The 15395-nt window shown below is 43.5% G+C and overlaps 1 protein-coding gene across 5 annotated transcripts in view; it reads right to left on the reverse strand.

The window, feature by feature from the left end:
* Dym (dymeclin) overlaps positions 1 to 15395 on the reverse strand; it is a 259589-nt gene that overhangs the window by 58288 nt on the left and 185906 nt on the right. For all 5 annotated transcript variants that reach the window (XM_076912452.1, XM_034518362.2, XM_076912453.1 and 2 more), the window contains one exon: positions 1858 to 2040. In XM_076912452.1, coding sequence (XP_076768567.1) covers positions 1858 to 2040 — 183 coding nt within the window. The remainder of the gene's footprint in view (positions 1 to 1857; positions 2041 to 15395) is intronic.

A 15395-nucleotide genomic window follows, 5' to 3' on the forward strand; every position in this document is an offset into this window, starting at 1 on the left:
GGCTGGTGATGCTATCCTGGAGGTCTGTAAACTTTAGGAGGTGGGCCAGCTTCTGAAGGCTGAGCCTGGTCCTCGTTCTTTCTTTACTCTCTGCTTCCTGTTCACCATGTGGTACCGTTTCCTCCTCCACAGGTTCAGTGAGGTTGACTAAGGCCTGGACTCTCACAGAGTGTGAGCTGAAAGATATTTTGCTTCTTTTATGGTTCTCTCAGGAGTCTTTGTTTTGTTTGTTTGTTTTTGGTTTTTGTTTTTTTGTTTTTCAAGACAGGGTTTCTTTGTGTAGCCCTGGCTGTCCTGGAACTCAACTCTGTAGATCAGGCTGGCCTCGAACTCAGAAATCCTCCTGCCTCTGCCTCCCAAGTGCTGGGAATAAAGGTGTGTGTCACCGCTGCCTGGCCTCTCTCAGGCATCTTAGTCATAGTGACAGAAAGGTAAGTAATAAAGACAGACACTGTAGAGGAAGCCGTGCACATGTACGCCCTCAGTGAAATTATCTATCCATGCTTTAGGACAAGTCTTCTTTAGTCTTCCTAAAGATACTCTGTGGGTCATACTAGCTACTTAAATATTTATGGACCCCAGTGAACTGGAAATCACTAATACAGCAATAAATAACCTGGCAAAAATCATTTTGGGAAAGGACAGGAGGTAGAATTTCAGACACATAAAATGTTTAAGCATGCTAGAGAAAGTGCAATAGTGATGAAATACCAGATTTGCACTATAAAAAACCCTCAAGGCGACAAACACTTAAGTGTCCCATAGGTTACCTGTGGACACATATGACAATAAACAGATATAGGAACTGCATCATATTTCTCGAAAGCAATTTGGCAGTCTGTACTGAATCTTGAAAATATAGATATCCTCTTTTGGTGTCAGTCAGTAAAGCTCCAGTTTTAAATCCACACCAGAAGAGAAATGCGGCATGGTGGCGTCTACCTGTGACCCAGGACTAAGAGGTGGATGGAACCAGACAATCAGTGTAAGTCTCTGTCAGGCAGGGAGCTAGAGCCACCCTGCCTCCAATAAGAAGCAAACAAAAGGAGCCCCAAGTTATAATCTGAAATGTGAGATAATTTATTTACAAACTGCTCGTTAGTTAGAATTAATAAGAGACACTGGAAATAACCAAAGTGTCCACTAATGTAATAATGGTTAAGTATATTTTAGGACATCTACAATATAGGCCAGATAGGTATGGAAATTGGAGATATTTGCAGGGCAGTGATGGCACATGCCTTTAATCCCAGCTCTTGGGAGACAGAGGCAGGTAGGTCTTTGTGGGTTTGAGGCCATGGCCAGCTTGGTCTACAGTGCTAGTTCAGGACAACCAGAGAAAACCCTGTACTGGAAAAGAAAAAAAAAGATATTCAAAGGGTTGACAGTATCATAGAAAATCTTAATGAGATAAATGTCCAGTAGGGCAGAATATAGTATTGTATTAAAGAAACCATGAACTTTGTAATTAAGTATAGATATTTAACACACACACACACACACACACACACACACACACACACACACACACACACAACTACTACTACTACTACTACTGAGCAAAAGACACAATCAGATAGAATACAGCTGTTAGTGCAAAGCAAGGGTGAATACAGTCCATGCCCTGTTGGTAGACAGTTCTTAGCAGTTTGCTAGACTGAACGTTCTCACTTTTAGCACTTGAAAAGGAATCATGTTGGGTGTGGTGCCCATACCTACAAATCCCGGTGCTTCAGAGGATGGGGCAAGAGGCTGATGAGTATATTTTGAGTCTGAAGACAACTGGGACTATGCAATGGCTCTGCCATCACAAATGAGTAGGAAGAGAACAGAGACTAACCGCTTGCGCACACTCACCAGGTCAATGTTTTGCATTATGTCTTGGAATGAGGGATGAGTTCGGAATTGTTCAAAGAGGTCCCGTTTGTAAAGCAAGGCGTATACCAAGTTTGGGTTGTGGTGAAGAGAATTTGTCAGGCAGGAGTTGATGATCTCCAGCATCATCCGGATCACTTCTTCAATGACACTGAGGTCCTGTGCCTTGTGGAGAAAGGAAATCCCAACAAGCAGTCAGTGTTTTGTTCCCCGCCATAGAAGTAACTGAAATACAATAGTGACAATTTCAGTAGCACTGGAAAGAGTACACAGGTATGCCCTTCAGGATTTTGTCAAGAATTTTAGAGTTAGGTTCATCTGTTACTAAGAGATGAGAATTAAAACGGTATTAACTTAGTCTGAGATGACTAGAATTTCATATACTAAATTAGATACTAGCCAATACAGAGGAACCTCTGCAGCCCACTTAGCTCCCACTTTCAGATCCTTATTGGTATTCCCTGCCTAATCATTAGACTGCCACAGCGTGGCCAGTCCTGAAGTCTGACCCACTCCAAGAAAAGTGGTCATGTCAGGACACGACCCCGTGTTCTACACCGACATCTCAATGTCATATTACAGATACATTAACCTGTGTTTTTGTCACTGTCTGCTCAGAGTTCACAGTTGTAATGGCTCATCCCCATTGTCAGTCTGACTGGGTATGTCTTTGAAGGAGTTTCCAGAGAGGTTTACCTGAGGTTTACTCCTGAATGTGGGTGGCAGCATCCCATGGGCTGGGCCAGAGACTGAGTAAAAAGGGAAACTGAGAAAGATGAGCTGAGTCCCAGCATTCTTTGCTCCTCAGCTGAGGCTCCAATGTCACCTTGTGTTCTACCATCCTGCTTTCCCATGTGATGGACTGTGTTCCAAGATTAACTATGTGCTGATAGCTTAGTTTATTCCTAATGTTTAAGTAATTTCCCCCAACAACCAGGACTTGCTCATTTAATCTCAAGCTAAAACACCAAAAGTAAAGTAAAAACTTTAATACTTCAAAATCAATAAGCATGCCTTACATTAGCTTTTTTTATTTTTTATTTTTTTAAGACAGGGTTTTAGGTAGCCCAGGCTGGCCTTGAATTCACTATGTCATGAGGCTGGTTTTACCTCTCTGCTTCCTTTTCTCAGTTGCTGGGCCTACAAGCATGCATCACTATGCGGGGGTGTGTCAGTGGTTACTCTGCCTCAATCTGGCAAAAGGATTTTTCAGTTATGCGAACTTTCTCACATTTAAAGGAGGTACTAGGTATTCTATTTAACTTCTCTGATACTGTTTCTCTGGTAAACAGCCCCCCCCCTTTTCTTCTTGAGACAGGGTATTTCTATTATATAGTCTTGGCTGGCCTGGGACTTTCGGAGAGCCACCTGCCTTTGCCTCCCAAGTGCTAGGATTAAAGGAATATACCAGCACGCCTGGCTCTCTGGTAAATTCTAATGCTATCCTTTAATGTATTACTACACTATTACAGTTTGGCTGCAGATGTATAAATTAAATGGCAACTAAAATATATTTAGGGAAACGAAGGATATTTTACATGATGTCAAATTTACTGAAATGCAAGGCAGTTTTGGTATTTTAATATTGTGAACTGATTAGGAAACAAAAATGAGAAATTGTATATAATTTACAAGTTCAAGCTTAGAACAAGTCATAGACTGTAATAACTTCCTATCACTATCTCTTTTACCATATAACATGGTAGATAATTCACATCACTAACATTTCAATATAAAGTTGACTCTATAAACCATAGTGCATGAGATAAGGTCAGCTGTTTTCTTGATCACACCCCGACCGAGTGAGATTCTACATGCGTAACTCATGTGCACCTAAGTCTGTCTTACCCGACGCAGGGTGCGTCGCTAAGGCAGCTCCCAGGCTGCACAGCTGGATGCCAGGCACAGTTACTCCCACAAGGGTTCTCTCTAATTCCCGAGAAAGACTGAGGTCGCCTTGAAGTCAGGCACCTACATGGATCGGTTTTAATTATGTCCCTAGAATTGTACCAAGAATTTCCATATATGTCAATTTATTCAATTTGGTGATTGTTTAGCATAGTCATGAGTTAGGAAGCCTATCATGTGATCCTAAATTGTGCTCTGAAGCTGGGGGACAGCAAGGCTGCTGGCTGCCATACTGCTAGACTCTCTCCCTTCCTCAAGCTCAGCCCAGTGGCCAACCAGTCTATTCCAGAATACACAGCACACAGTTCTAGCAACCAGTTAATCTCCATTTTGAGTGGCGACAGTTCTTTGCTAACCACTTTAATTATCCTCTAAGAAACAGCCGGAGTTCCTACTGTGTTGTTTCCTAGAAACTACTCTGTGGGTCTGCACATCCCTGCTGGAGGGTCAATTGCAGCTTCCAGGCACCAAGCAGATCACGAGATAATCAGGGTAAATTACATGCCAGGGGAATTCAGATTGCTAAAAACAAGAGTATCAAACTTTTGGTTAATTCTAATTTCCAAGAAACACTATCCCAGTAAATACATTCTGCAATTTAATTTGAATCCTCAAGTTGCCACTCAGACTGGATTCTGAGGCAGGTACCCATAATACATGACAAGAAATCAATAAAATTCGTTTTGTTTCATTTCTAAAAGAACATTATTAGGCAACAATCACTAGTTAGAAAAGAATAAAAAAAAAACCTAGCATAAATTAATTGGAGTGCTTCCTTTAATGACAGTACCATCCAAACCCTAGGACTTACTTTAGATCTAAAAGGTTATTTAATCTTGCTAGTCCATGCTACTCACTTTTAAAAATGGTGCTGGGGTTGAACTCCAGGGCTTGAGCATGCTCAGTTCAGTATGAGTTGCTGACCTTGACTTAACCCCTCAGCCTCCTAGTAGATATTTTTTCCATGAAGCTCTGTTACAGTAGCATTTGTAAAGACTTTAAAGCTGCACAACATAGGGTATAGTAGAGGGATTCCAGGAGGAGTACACTGCTTTCCAAAGTGTGAACTTATAGACTTTGACGTACGCAACAACGACAACAACAAACAACCACCACCAGGACAACATTTTTACTTTAGTTATTACTACTGTGATAGTTTGTATATACTTGGCCCAGGAAGTGGCACTATTAGGAGGTGTGGCCTTTTTGGTGTAGGTGTGTCACTGTGAGTGTGGGATTTAAGAACCTCCTCCTAGCTGCCTGGAAGTCAGTATTCTGCTAGCAGCCTTCAGATGAAGATGTAGAACTCTCAGCTCCTCCTGCACCATGCCTGCCTGGATGCTGCCATGTTCCCACCTTGATGACAATGGACTGAACCTCTGAACCTGTAAGCTAGCCCCAATTAAATGTTGTCCTTATAAGAGTTGCCTTGGTCATGATGTCTGTTCACAGCAGTAAAACCCTATGGCAACTACTAATGAGAAAAATAAAAAGCCATTGAACTCAGAAATCATATTTCTTAGTTTTTTTTTTTTTTTCCCAAGATAGGGTTTCTCTGTGTGGTCCTGGCTATCCTGAAACACAAACACTGACTCTCTCTCTCTCCCTGCCTCCTGCGCCCCCCCCCTCTCTCCCCCTGCCTCCCACCCCCACCCCCACCCCAGCAGACCAAGCCTCAAACTCAAGAGGGTGTTAAGATTTAGATGTTTGTTGACTGTAGCTCTACGGCACCTCAGACAGCAGCAGACAGCATCTTTGCCAAGATCAACTGAGAGAATCAAAGGAACTGTTATATTTTAAAAAGATACTACTTTTATAAAGCTTATTTTATTATACAGTGTAAATCAATTTTCTGTACAGTATTCCTGAAGGACTGGTTAAAATGTAAAGAAAGCATGGGGCTCCAGAGATGGCTCAGTGGGTAAGAGCACTTGCTACTCTCAAAGAGGACTTGGGTTCAGTTCTGAGCATCCACATGGAGACTCACAATCACCTGTAACTCCAGTTCTAAGGATCTGACATCTGCCTCTGACTTGTGGGTGTCAGACATGCATCAGGCAAACTGTCACCCACATTTAAAACAAAATCTTAAAATAAAATAATGAAAAGAATTTTCTGGCTCATTTAAAACTAAGAAAGATAGTCAGGTGTGCTTGTACATGCTTTTAATCCTAGGAATTGGGAGGCTGAGGCAGGAGGATCTCTGTGAGTTCCAGGCTAGCCTGGTCTACATACTGCATAGTGAGTTCCAGGTTAGTCACGTTTCAGACCCTACCTCAGGAAAACAAATGTAACATAACATAATATAATATAAACACTCAGGGTAGAGGTAGGAAGATCTCATCTAGGCTAGTCTGAACTACAGGGAAAGTCCCTGTTTCAAAAACAAAAGCCCTCATGATGGCTCCTGGCTAGAGCAACCAAGTGCTCAGAGCTAAACCATGTGCCTTTCCATCCACAACCTGCTCTTTTCAGGATACGCAGTTTGCATGGCAGGAATGGAGCCCAGACCAAGTCAGCAAGCCAAAGTGTGTGTATGTGTGCACATGTGCCTGTGAGCATGTGTGCACAGTTCCAGTGGAGAAACAAAAACCCAGGGCGAACAGTCCCAGTCTCGGGCATTCTGGGTTGTCTGTACACGTTGGGAGGAGTGTCCGACAAATCTGTGTTAAGTAGTAATTCAATATTGATGGCTCAGTGGACAGTTGTTGGAATATTTTACCCAGTTAACAACACTCAGAGCCGCCTCTCATTTTAAAAACTTCTTTTTCCTTTTAAGAGGGAATTTATACAGTTTCAAATCATTTATTTTTAGTTTCCTTAAGAGAAGCATATGTATCTTGTTTGTATTAGTTTTGGGGGGATTCCAAGAAAGTTGTCTAAATTTCCTGCATTTTCAGCAGAAAATAAAACCTTCAACAAAATTAATGGGACTTTGCCAAAGGCAGGGAGGGGAGGAAATGCATAGGCACGGCTCCCCCTCCCCCTCTTAGCCTTCAAAGGCAATTTTTTGGTGATAGACTCTTGTTATCTTTATGTTGTTAATTCACTGGCACACATACTGAAAAGCTTTGTGACCATGTTATTTCTAGCCAGAACTGGATCTCTCCCAAAACATCCAGCTTGTGATAGAAAGAACCAGCTTTATATTACACACAAATCACAGCCCAAGAATAAATCCTGGAGCCAAAGGAGACAATAGGTAACTTTAACCGAGTGAGGAGGCAGGTGGATCGGAAGCAGAGCTCGGGCCTGCCTCTCGTGTGTGGGAATGTGGGCCCAGAGTCTTCCTCACCTTCCTTGGACACAGTCTGAATGTCACCCACAGGCCTCGACTAGAACCCTGGGACAAGTAATCTATATCACACTGTTGTGCTGGCACTGGTGGCATAGAGGTAAGATAACTGTGGCCATTAGGGGACACTGGTTAACTTCCATTTCCCACGACTGGAAAATGGCCAGACAATTCACAAAAGAAGGAATGTTCTGATAGAAGACCAGCTATGCTGCTGATTGGGTTCCAACAGCGGGAGCTGGAGAGAGGGCTGTTCTGGGATTGTTCTCAGCCTGGGGCAGCTTTGATCCATCTGATGCCCTCAGTGGCTGCTCTGTCATTCAGAGCAGAGCAGAGCTTTCTCCAGGCTTCTGGCTAGTGCAACAGTGCCTGTGCCAAAGCCTGACAATTTAAATTCACCTTCAGAATCTTCATTCATTTTTGAATTCTTCTTAAAAAGTACTGTCCTACACTCTATAAAAAGTAAAATCTCGAGTAAATCTCGGTAAAACAACACTGTGAGAAAGATGTGCCTTGCCCACAAAGAAAGCAACAAACCAAGCAACAAACACCCCTAACCCCCACCTGCTCTTTCTGCTTTGACTGAGTGTCTGCCATCTTCCCATCAGGTGAGGCCCAGAGCCTCAGTGTCACTCTCCCGAGCTCAGCAACTTCTGCTGAGTCAACTACATTAGTCATTTGCAAAATAACTACTCACGGCTAAGTCTCAAAAAAAAAAAAAAAAAAAAGGAAAAATTACTCAACCCAGAAAGCAAATTTTACTAGCTACCAAAATATGATTAACATAAAAAATCCTCAGTGACCTCAAACTAATATAATAAAAAATTTGCTTCTGATTCCTTCACAATGTTGAACAGTCACTGGTAGTTTTGAGGAGGACAGAACCCCAGGATCTGTGAGAGTGACTGGTACAAGCTGAAGTGCCAGACAATCATGCTTGGAGTTAGTGATGCTGAGAACAGGGAGGGCTGGACAGCATGGGGCATCCTGGCTAGCTTCCAGTTCCTGGCTTGCTTCGGACTTAAGCAAATCACCTTCCTGTGCTTCAGTTTCTTCAGATAGGCTCTGTGAGGTTCAGGGGGTGCAGTGAAAGATGACACACCAGGAATGGCCTTGAGTTCCTGCTTAGGATGTGGAACATGGCAAAGAATGCCCCTCTTCCTCTATCATCAGAAAAGCCAGATAATTTGCACATCTGCAGTCTTCCTAGACCTATCAGGAATGGCTCTGTAAGTGAATTAGATAAAATGAACTGCATGGAGAGCCTGGCTCTTGTAAGGAGCCTCAGAAGAACACTTCATAGGGGCTGCTGCTGCATGAGGTCCAGGATACTGCACTCCAGCGCAGCCAGTGTGAGTAGTGACCCAGCGCAGCCAGTGTGAGCAGTGTAAGATGGAGAGGCAACAGCAGGGGCTTGGACTGTGGATGAGGTTTTGGAGGACACTTCTACCACAGCAACATTCTGGGCAGAGCTACTCCAGGGCAGGCAGGCAGAAGGGAAAGGCAGGCAAGGCCTCAGGAACACTCAATACATAAGAAAAGTTACCAATCTCTGAGACTCAGTTTCCTGCCCGGGGGTGTGGGGGGTGGGGTGGGGTGGGGTGGGGGTGGGGGCACTGAATTTGGCCTAAGAAGCAATCAAGCAGAAAAACAAGACCACTACCACAAACCATAAAGGATGGATTTCTAATCCAGTTTCCCAACAAAAGATTTCTAGAACATAAAGACTTAAAATGTAAAATGAAGTTAACATGTCCTTTTGGCCATTTAAAATTTTATTTATATGCATGAGCATGTTCCTGCCTGCGTGCTTGTGCACCACACCTGTGCCTTGTGCCTAAGGAGAGTGCTTGGACTCTAGCACTGGGGTTACAGACAGCTGTCAAAAGCCATCAGTGATGGGAACTGAACCAGGGGAGCCTGCTGAGCCAACAATTCAATTCCAATGTAAAGGAAATTGAAAAGAGGTAGAAAACAAGAGGAAACTATTTTCATAAGCTTCATGGAGTGATAGGAAGGAGTTGTGTGTGGGGGCCTCAAAACTCTCAAAAAAAAAAAAAAAACCAGCTTTGAATGAAAGAGAAATTTAATTAAATCAAAGTAGGGATTCTATATACGGGAGAAAGATTGATGATAAGAAAAATGTTAGCAATACACACAAAAAGTAAACAATGGATGAGGAAACCTTAGAAACCACTCAGAAAACATGAATAGCTCAGAGATATTCATGGTATTGGAGAGGTGCAACCTAAAGTGTATTTAAAGAAAGATGCAGCCTGGAAAGTGGCATAGCAGAATGAGGCAATTACACACAGGCCCCATGACCTGAGTTTGAATCAGGGATCCTACAAGGCGGCAGGTGACAACAAACTCCTAAGCGTTGTCCTCTGACCTGCATGTATGCAATGTGGTGTGTTCTTGTGCGTGTGTGTGTGCGCATCCCCCCCCCCCACACACACCACAGAGATACAATAATAAAAAACAAAAATCCAGTCTTTTTAAAAAGAAAAAAATGTTGTCTGGCAGATCACTGTGATTCTGAGACCAGCCTAACTATATAGCAAATTCCAGGTCAGCCAGGACTGCACAGTGAGACCATGTCTCAAAGATTTAAAAAACAAACAAGCAAGCAAGCAAACAAAACCCCACAGCTTTTTAATTGTGTGTCTATGTGGTCATGTGTGTGTGAGCGCAGGTGGTTCGCAAGGGCAGAGTGTGCTCAACAGTCGAGCCCTCTCCAGCCCCACAAAGATGCAAAATCATATCATCATTCCTAAACAGTAAAACTGACAATAAACAACATAAACCCAAGGGATACCCAAAGGAGGCAGGCCACAATGAAATAATGGCAAAACCCGTGTCTAGATCTGAACATGAAAGCAGCCACATTCGTTTCTGTTAAGTGCAAACAAAAAAGGACATATTGCTGATGAAAGAAGGGAAAAGCACTGACATGTAGCAGGGGAGATGAGACACAGACACACAGACACACACGAGGGACACCTGGAAGATGAGACAGACACACAAACACACATGAGGGACACCTGGGAGATGAAACACAGACACACATGAGGGACACCTGGGAGATGAGATATAGACACACAAACACATAAAGGGATACCTGGAAGAAGAGACAGACACATAGACACACATGAGGGATACCTGGGAGATGAGACATAGACACACAGACACATAAAGGGACACCTGGGAGAAGAGACAGACACATAGACACACATGAGGGACACCAGGGAGATGAAACACAGACACAAGTGAGGGACACCTAGGAGATGAGACACAGACACACAGACACATAGAGGGACACCTGGGAGAAGAGACAGACACATAGACACACACGAGGGACACCAGGAAGAAGAGACACAGACACAAAGACACATAGAGGGACACCTGGGAGATGAGACACAGACACACAGACACATAGAGGGATGCCTGGGAGAAGAGACAGACACACAGACACATAGAGGGACACCTGGAAGATGAGACACAGACACACAGATACACACAAGGGACACCTGGGGGGCAAGACACAGACACACAGCCTGGAGATAGTCACCTTCTCAGTGTGGCCCCATGGCCTTCCTCTGTGAGCAGCAAGAGACAGGCAGAGTTTGGTGTTTCCCTCTTTCTGTAAGGCCTCCAGCCCTACTGGATGAGGGCATCACCCCTAGTGATTCTCTTTAAATCCTAATCACCTCATTAAGGCCCAGCATTCAAACACAGCCAAGATGGTGAAGGCTTCCGAGTTTGTGGTTTGTGGAAACTAATCTAGTCTCTACCACAGAACAGGACTAAAGGGAACTGGGGTGGGAAGCAAGCTGGACTCCTGAGAGGAACACTTGCCAAGAAAGACGAATCTGTCTGAACCTATGCAAGCCTTCCATGCTTCCACTCCTTCTGCGGACCAGAGGACAAATGAAAAGGGAGCCAACTGGAGATCACCGGTCCCCCCAACCCAACCAACCCAACCAACCAACCCAACCCAACCAACCCAACCAACCAACCCAACCCAACCCAACCAACCCAACCAACCAACCCAACCAACCAACCCAACCCAACCCAACCCAACCCAACCCAACCAACCCAACCCAACCAACCAACCCAACCCAACCAACCCAACCAACCCAACCAACCCAACCCAACCCAACCAACCAACCCAACCAACCCAACCAACCCAACCCAACCCAACCAACCCAACCCAACCCAACCAACCCAACCCAACCAACCCAACCAACCAACCCAACCCAACCCAACCCAACCAACCAACCCAACCCAACCAACCCAACCAACCCAACCCAACCCAACCAACCCAACCCAACCCAACCAACCCAACCCAACCCAACCCAACCCAAAAGCCATGCTTAGAATGGGGAAGAAAAATTCTTTACAAGTGGCTGGGCTTCTGCAAAGAAAAGGGGAAGTGGATTGCTCTAATTTAAAGTCTTAAGAGACATAACAACCAAATGTGCGATTTTAGTTCTAATTTAACACACTGCTAACAGCCATTTCTGAGAATTCAGGAGAAATATGATTATGCTACATGAGATTATGCCTTGGGAATATTACTGCTTTTGTTAGATGTGATAATGGTATGATATTATAAAAGAAAATGGCATTGTTTTTGAAGATGTATATCAAAGTATGAAAAGATAAAATTCCAGGATTTACTATAAAATACTTTAGTAAAAAAGGTAAATGTTTATATAGAGAATATACAAGACTACAGAAGCATTTAAATGGCTTACTTACTTATGTTTACGTGATGGGTGTTTTGTTTTACCTGAATGTATATATGTATAGCATACGCATGCCTCTTGTGTCCTTGGAGGCTAGAAGAAGGTGCTGGATCCTCTACAGCTGGAGTTACAGATGGTTGTGAACCATTATGTGTGCTTTGGGAATTGAAGTCAGGTCCTTTCAAAGAGTCGCCAGTGCTCTTAACCACTGAACGATCTCTCTAGACCAAAGGACAGTTTTTTGTTGTTATTTATTTATTTACTTACTGTGCACATGGCGGGGGGGCATGAATGTGCCATGCTGTGAGCATGTAGATCAGAGAACAATGGCTAAGAGAGAACTCTCTCCTACCATGTGGTTCCTGAACTCAGGTACCAGACTTGGCCACAAGCACCTTAACCTGCTGAGCCATTTCACTGATCCTCATTTCATTCTTTCTTAAACCAGAAACATAAGTATGACTTTGAAATCTGGTAAAGTTCACTCTGAAGACAAAGACCAATGTCATCAAAACACTCAATACAGCAGATGCAGATCAGATTCAACGTTGTAATAAAAAGCCTCAGGACTGAGTCTTCATGTGATCACAGTAAGTCAACAGAGGAGAAAGTTGCGGTCACCTTGTTAGAAGTAGAGAGGGAGCGGCAGAGGTCAGTAACTACAGAAGTGAGGTTTCTGTTCTGAAGTATGTACAGGAGGAGAAAGGGAGGGGCTGACATGGGGCAAAAACCAGAATCCGGGTTCAGAGAAATGGCTCAGTGGCTAAGAGCAGTGGTCCTCCCTCTTCCAGAAGGGCCGAGCTTTGAACGCACAACTCCTTTTGGTTGGTTACAACTGTCTCTAACTCCAGCTGTGGGGATCTAACATCTCTAACCTCTAGCACATGTACACATGAAGAAACAGTGCACGTGCATGCATGCGCGCACACACACACTTATATACCAACACACACGAATACTCATACACACACCAACACACACATGCATACTTACACATACACACACATCAACACACATGCATACTCACACATAGACACACACCAACACACATGCACACTCACACACACTAACACACACATACATACACACACAACACACATACATATATACATATACACACACTCATATACACACACCTATACACACATACCAACACACACATGCATATACATACACACATAAATAACATAATAAAATCTTTAAAATGCAGACTGAACACAAATACTAATTCAGAAAACATTTAAGAGCAAAACACTAAGATATGTTGAGCTTTCCAAGAAGTAAAAATGTACATTAAAAATTGAATTCTTGATTAGTTTAAAAATGTAAATATTATTGTTACCCTAAGTAGTTAATTTGTTTAGAAATATGTTAAAAATACTCTGTGTAAGTCTGTGACCATAACAGATGCAGGTGACCCTAACTGAAGGCAGTCTGACTTCAACCCTGCTGCACCACACTCATTCAGCACGGATGATCAAACGCTGTGGTCACATTGCCTGCGAATGGGACAATGCCCACATTCTGCCCAGATAACCACTAATACCCACTCTACAGTCAAGGTCAATGGCAATGGGGTGACTCAGTCTGTAGCTGCAATTAGAGCAAGGCTCACTGATGTTGTCATGGCAACTGCCTATTGCTTAGCAATTACCATTCAAAAACTTTAGGAGGTGGCCCTGTACTAAATTTGCAATTTATTTCTTATGGCAGAAATTGATTTTAAAAGCAGTCTGAGGATCTTTATATTAACAAAGAACATTTGCCACAGCAAGTGTCATGATATCTCAAGTACAAATGTGAGTAGGCTTATATTTTCTAAACCTCAAAGGCACCCAAAGGACACACACAATCCATTTTCAATGATTGTTGTTTGTGATTATATGCTTCAAAATTCAAACTTTTCATTCTTTATGTTTATATTCTATGACATCAATTGAGGGGGTGGGGTAGTGGAACTGAAGATCTATCTGCTCCTTCATAAAGCCAGACTTCAGGGGGCTCACCTCAGAGTGACACCCAATGTCATCACATCCTGAGTTAGAAGTGACCATCTTCTGCTAACTGGTGTCAACTGTGTGTGTGTGTGTGTGTGTGTGTGTGTGTGTGAGAGAGAGAGAGAGAGAGAGAGAGAGAGAGAGAGAGAGAGAGAGAATAAGAAAGAGAGATATCTATTTCTTGGGAAGAAGTTTTTAGAAATTATCAATAAATAAAAGGTTAAAATTAGAACAGAAAGCAAACAAATTGATGACTGACATGAAGTCCACCCTTCATGAAGTGGCACATGGCCCCTTGCCTCTTCCTTTGGTATGAGCAACTCTTCTGTGCGTACGCCAGTACACACATATGGAGGACTGAATGCAATGCTGGACGTTCTATACTGTTGTCCATCTTTGTTGACACAGGGTCTCTCGAAGAACCCAGAGCGAGCATACTCAGCTAGGCTTATGGCCAGTGAGCTCCAGGACCCTACTGTCTGCGTCCCCGGTAACCTCACAGGCATGTGTTACCATGCCTAGCCCTCTCTGTGGGTGCTGGGGATCCAAGCTTAGGTTTTACATGTGCATGACACACACTTAGCCAATAGTCCGTCACACCAGACCCCTTTAAGGAAACTCTTAGTGTACTTGGATTGCTCCAAGGATAAGGCAGAAATTTTGTGGTAACGAGTGTGTCCATGGCCTTCGGGTTTACCTGGTGCCATTTCCCACCGAAACCCAGGGAGTGCACTAGGGAGTAATATAATGATGATGCTTCCTGCAGGGTGCAAAGCTCTCCAACATTTGTTTATTTCTGTCACTTATTACTAGAATGCACTGAACTGACTATCACGTCATGGCTTTTGTTGGGAGAGAAGTGACAAACAAACCTCTTCTTCCTGGACCTACCTCGTTCTTATGCTTGAGGGCTGAATGGGTAAAGCAGGCTCTGGGGATAGGTAGGGCTTGGCCTCTGGTAAAAGTAACAATATGTGTTCAGAGCCATGCACCAGTGAGATGGGACGAATGCTGGGCCAGGAGCCCAAGGGGTGCTCCGAGGTAAACAGTCCCTTCAGCCTCTGGGGAAATGGACTGTCTTACTAAGCAGAAACAGTGCCTGTCTGTACTGCAGAGCCAGTACTATGAGGGCTTCGGAAATGTGTGCCAAAGAAACGTGACTTTTCTGATGGGTGTAGCGGTACATGCTTGTCCTTCCAACATTAAAAGGCTGAGGCAGGGAGGATGACCGTGAATTTGAATAAGTCCAGACTACACAGTGAGACCTTATTTCAGCAAGACAAAACATAAATAAACAAAAATGACTTTCTGGTCTTTGACTATTAAAAAGAAAAGAGCATGAGGTAACAGGAAGTGACCCAGTTCTCCGGTCAGCTGTCTTATGAGTTTGTAGATGAGAAGTAGGCAGCTTCAGGTTTTTATTTGGTTATAGGCAGACCATGCTTTCCCTGAGACCCAGAGCTAAGTGATGGTAGATGATGCCCTATCTCAAATGCATGGCATACACACTGAACCGTTCTTGTTCTACAAGAGACAGGGCGACAGAAAGTCTTTTTCATAATGACTGTC

The sequence above is a fragment of the Arvicanthis niloticus genome, chromosome 14, assembly GCF_011762505.2.
Source record: "Arvicanthis niloticus isolate mArvNil1 chromosome 14, mArvNil1.pat.X, whole genome shotgun sequence".
NCBI lineage: Eukaryota > Metazoa > Chordata > Mammalia > Rodentia > Muridae > Arvicanthis > Arvicanthis niloticus.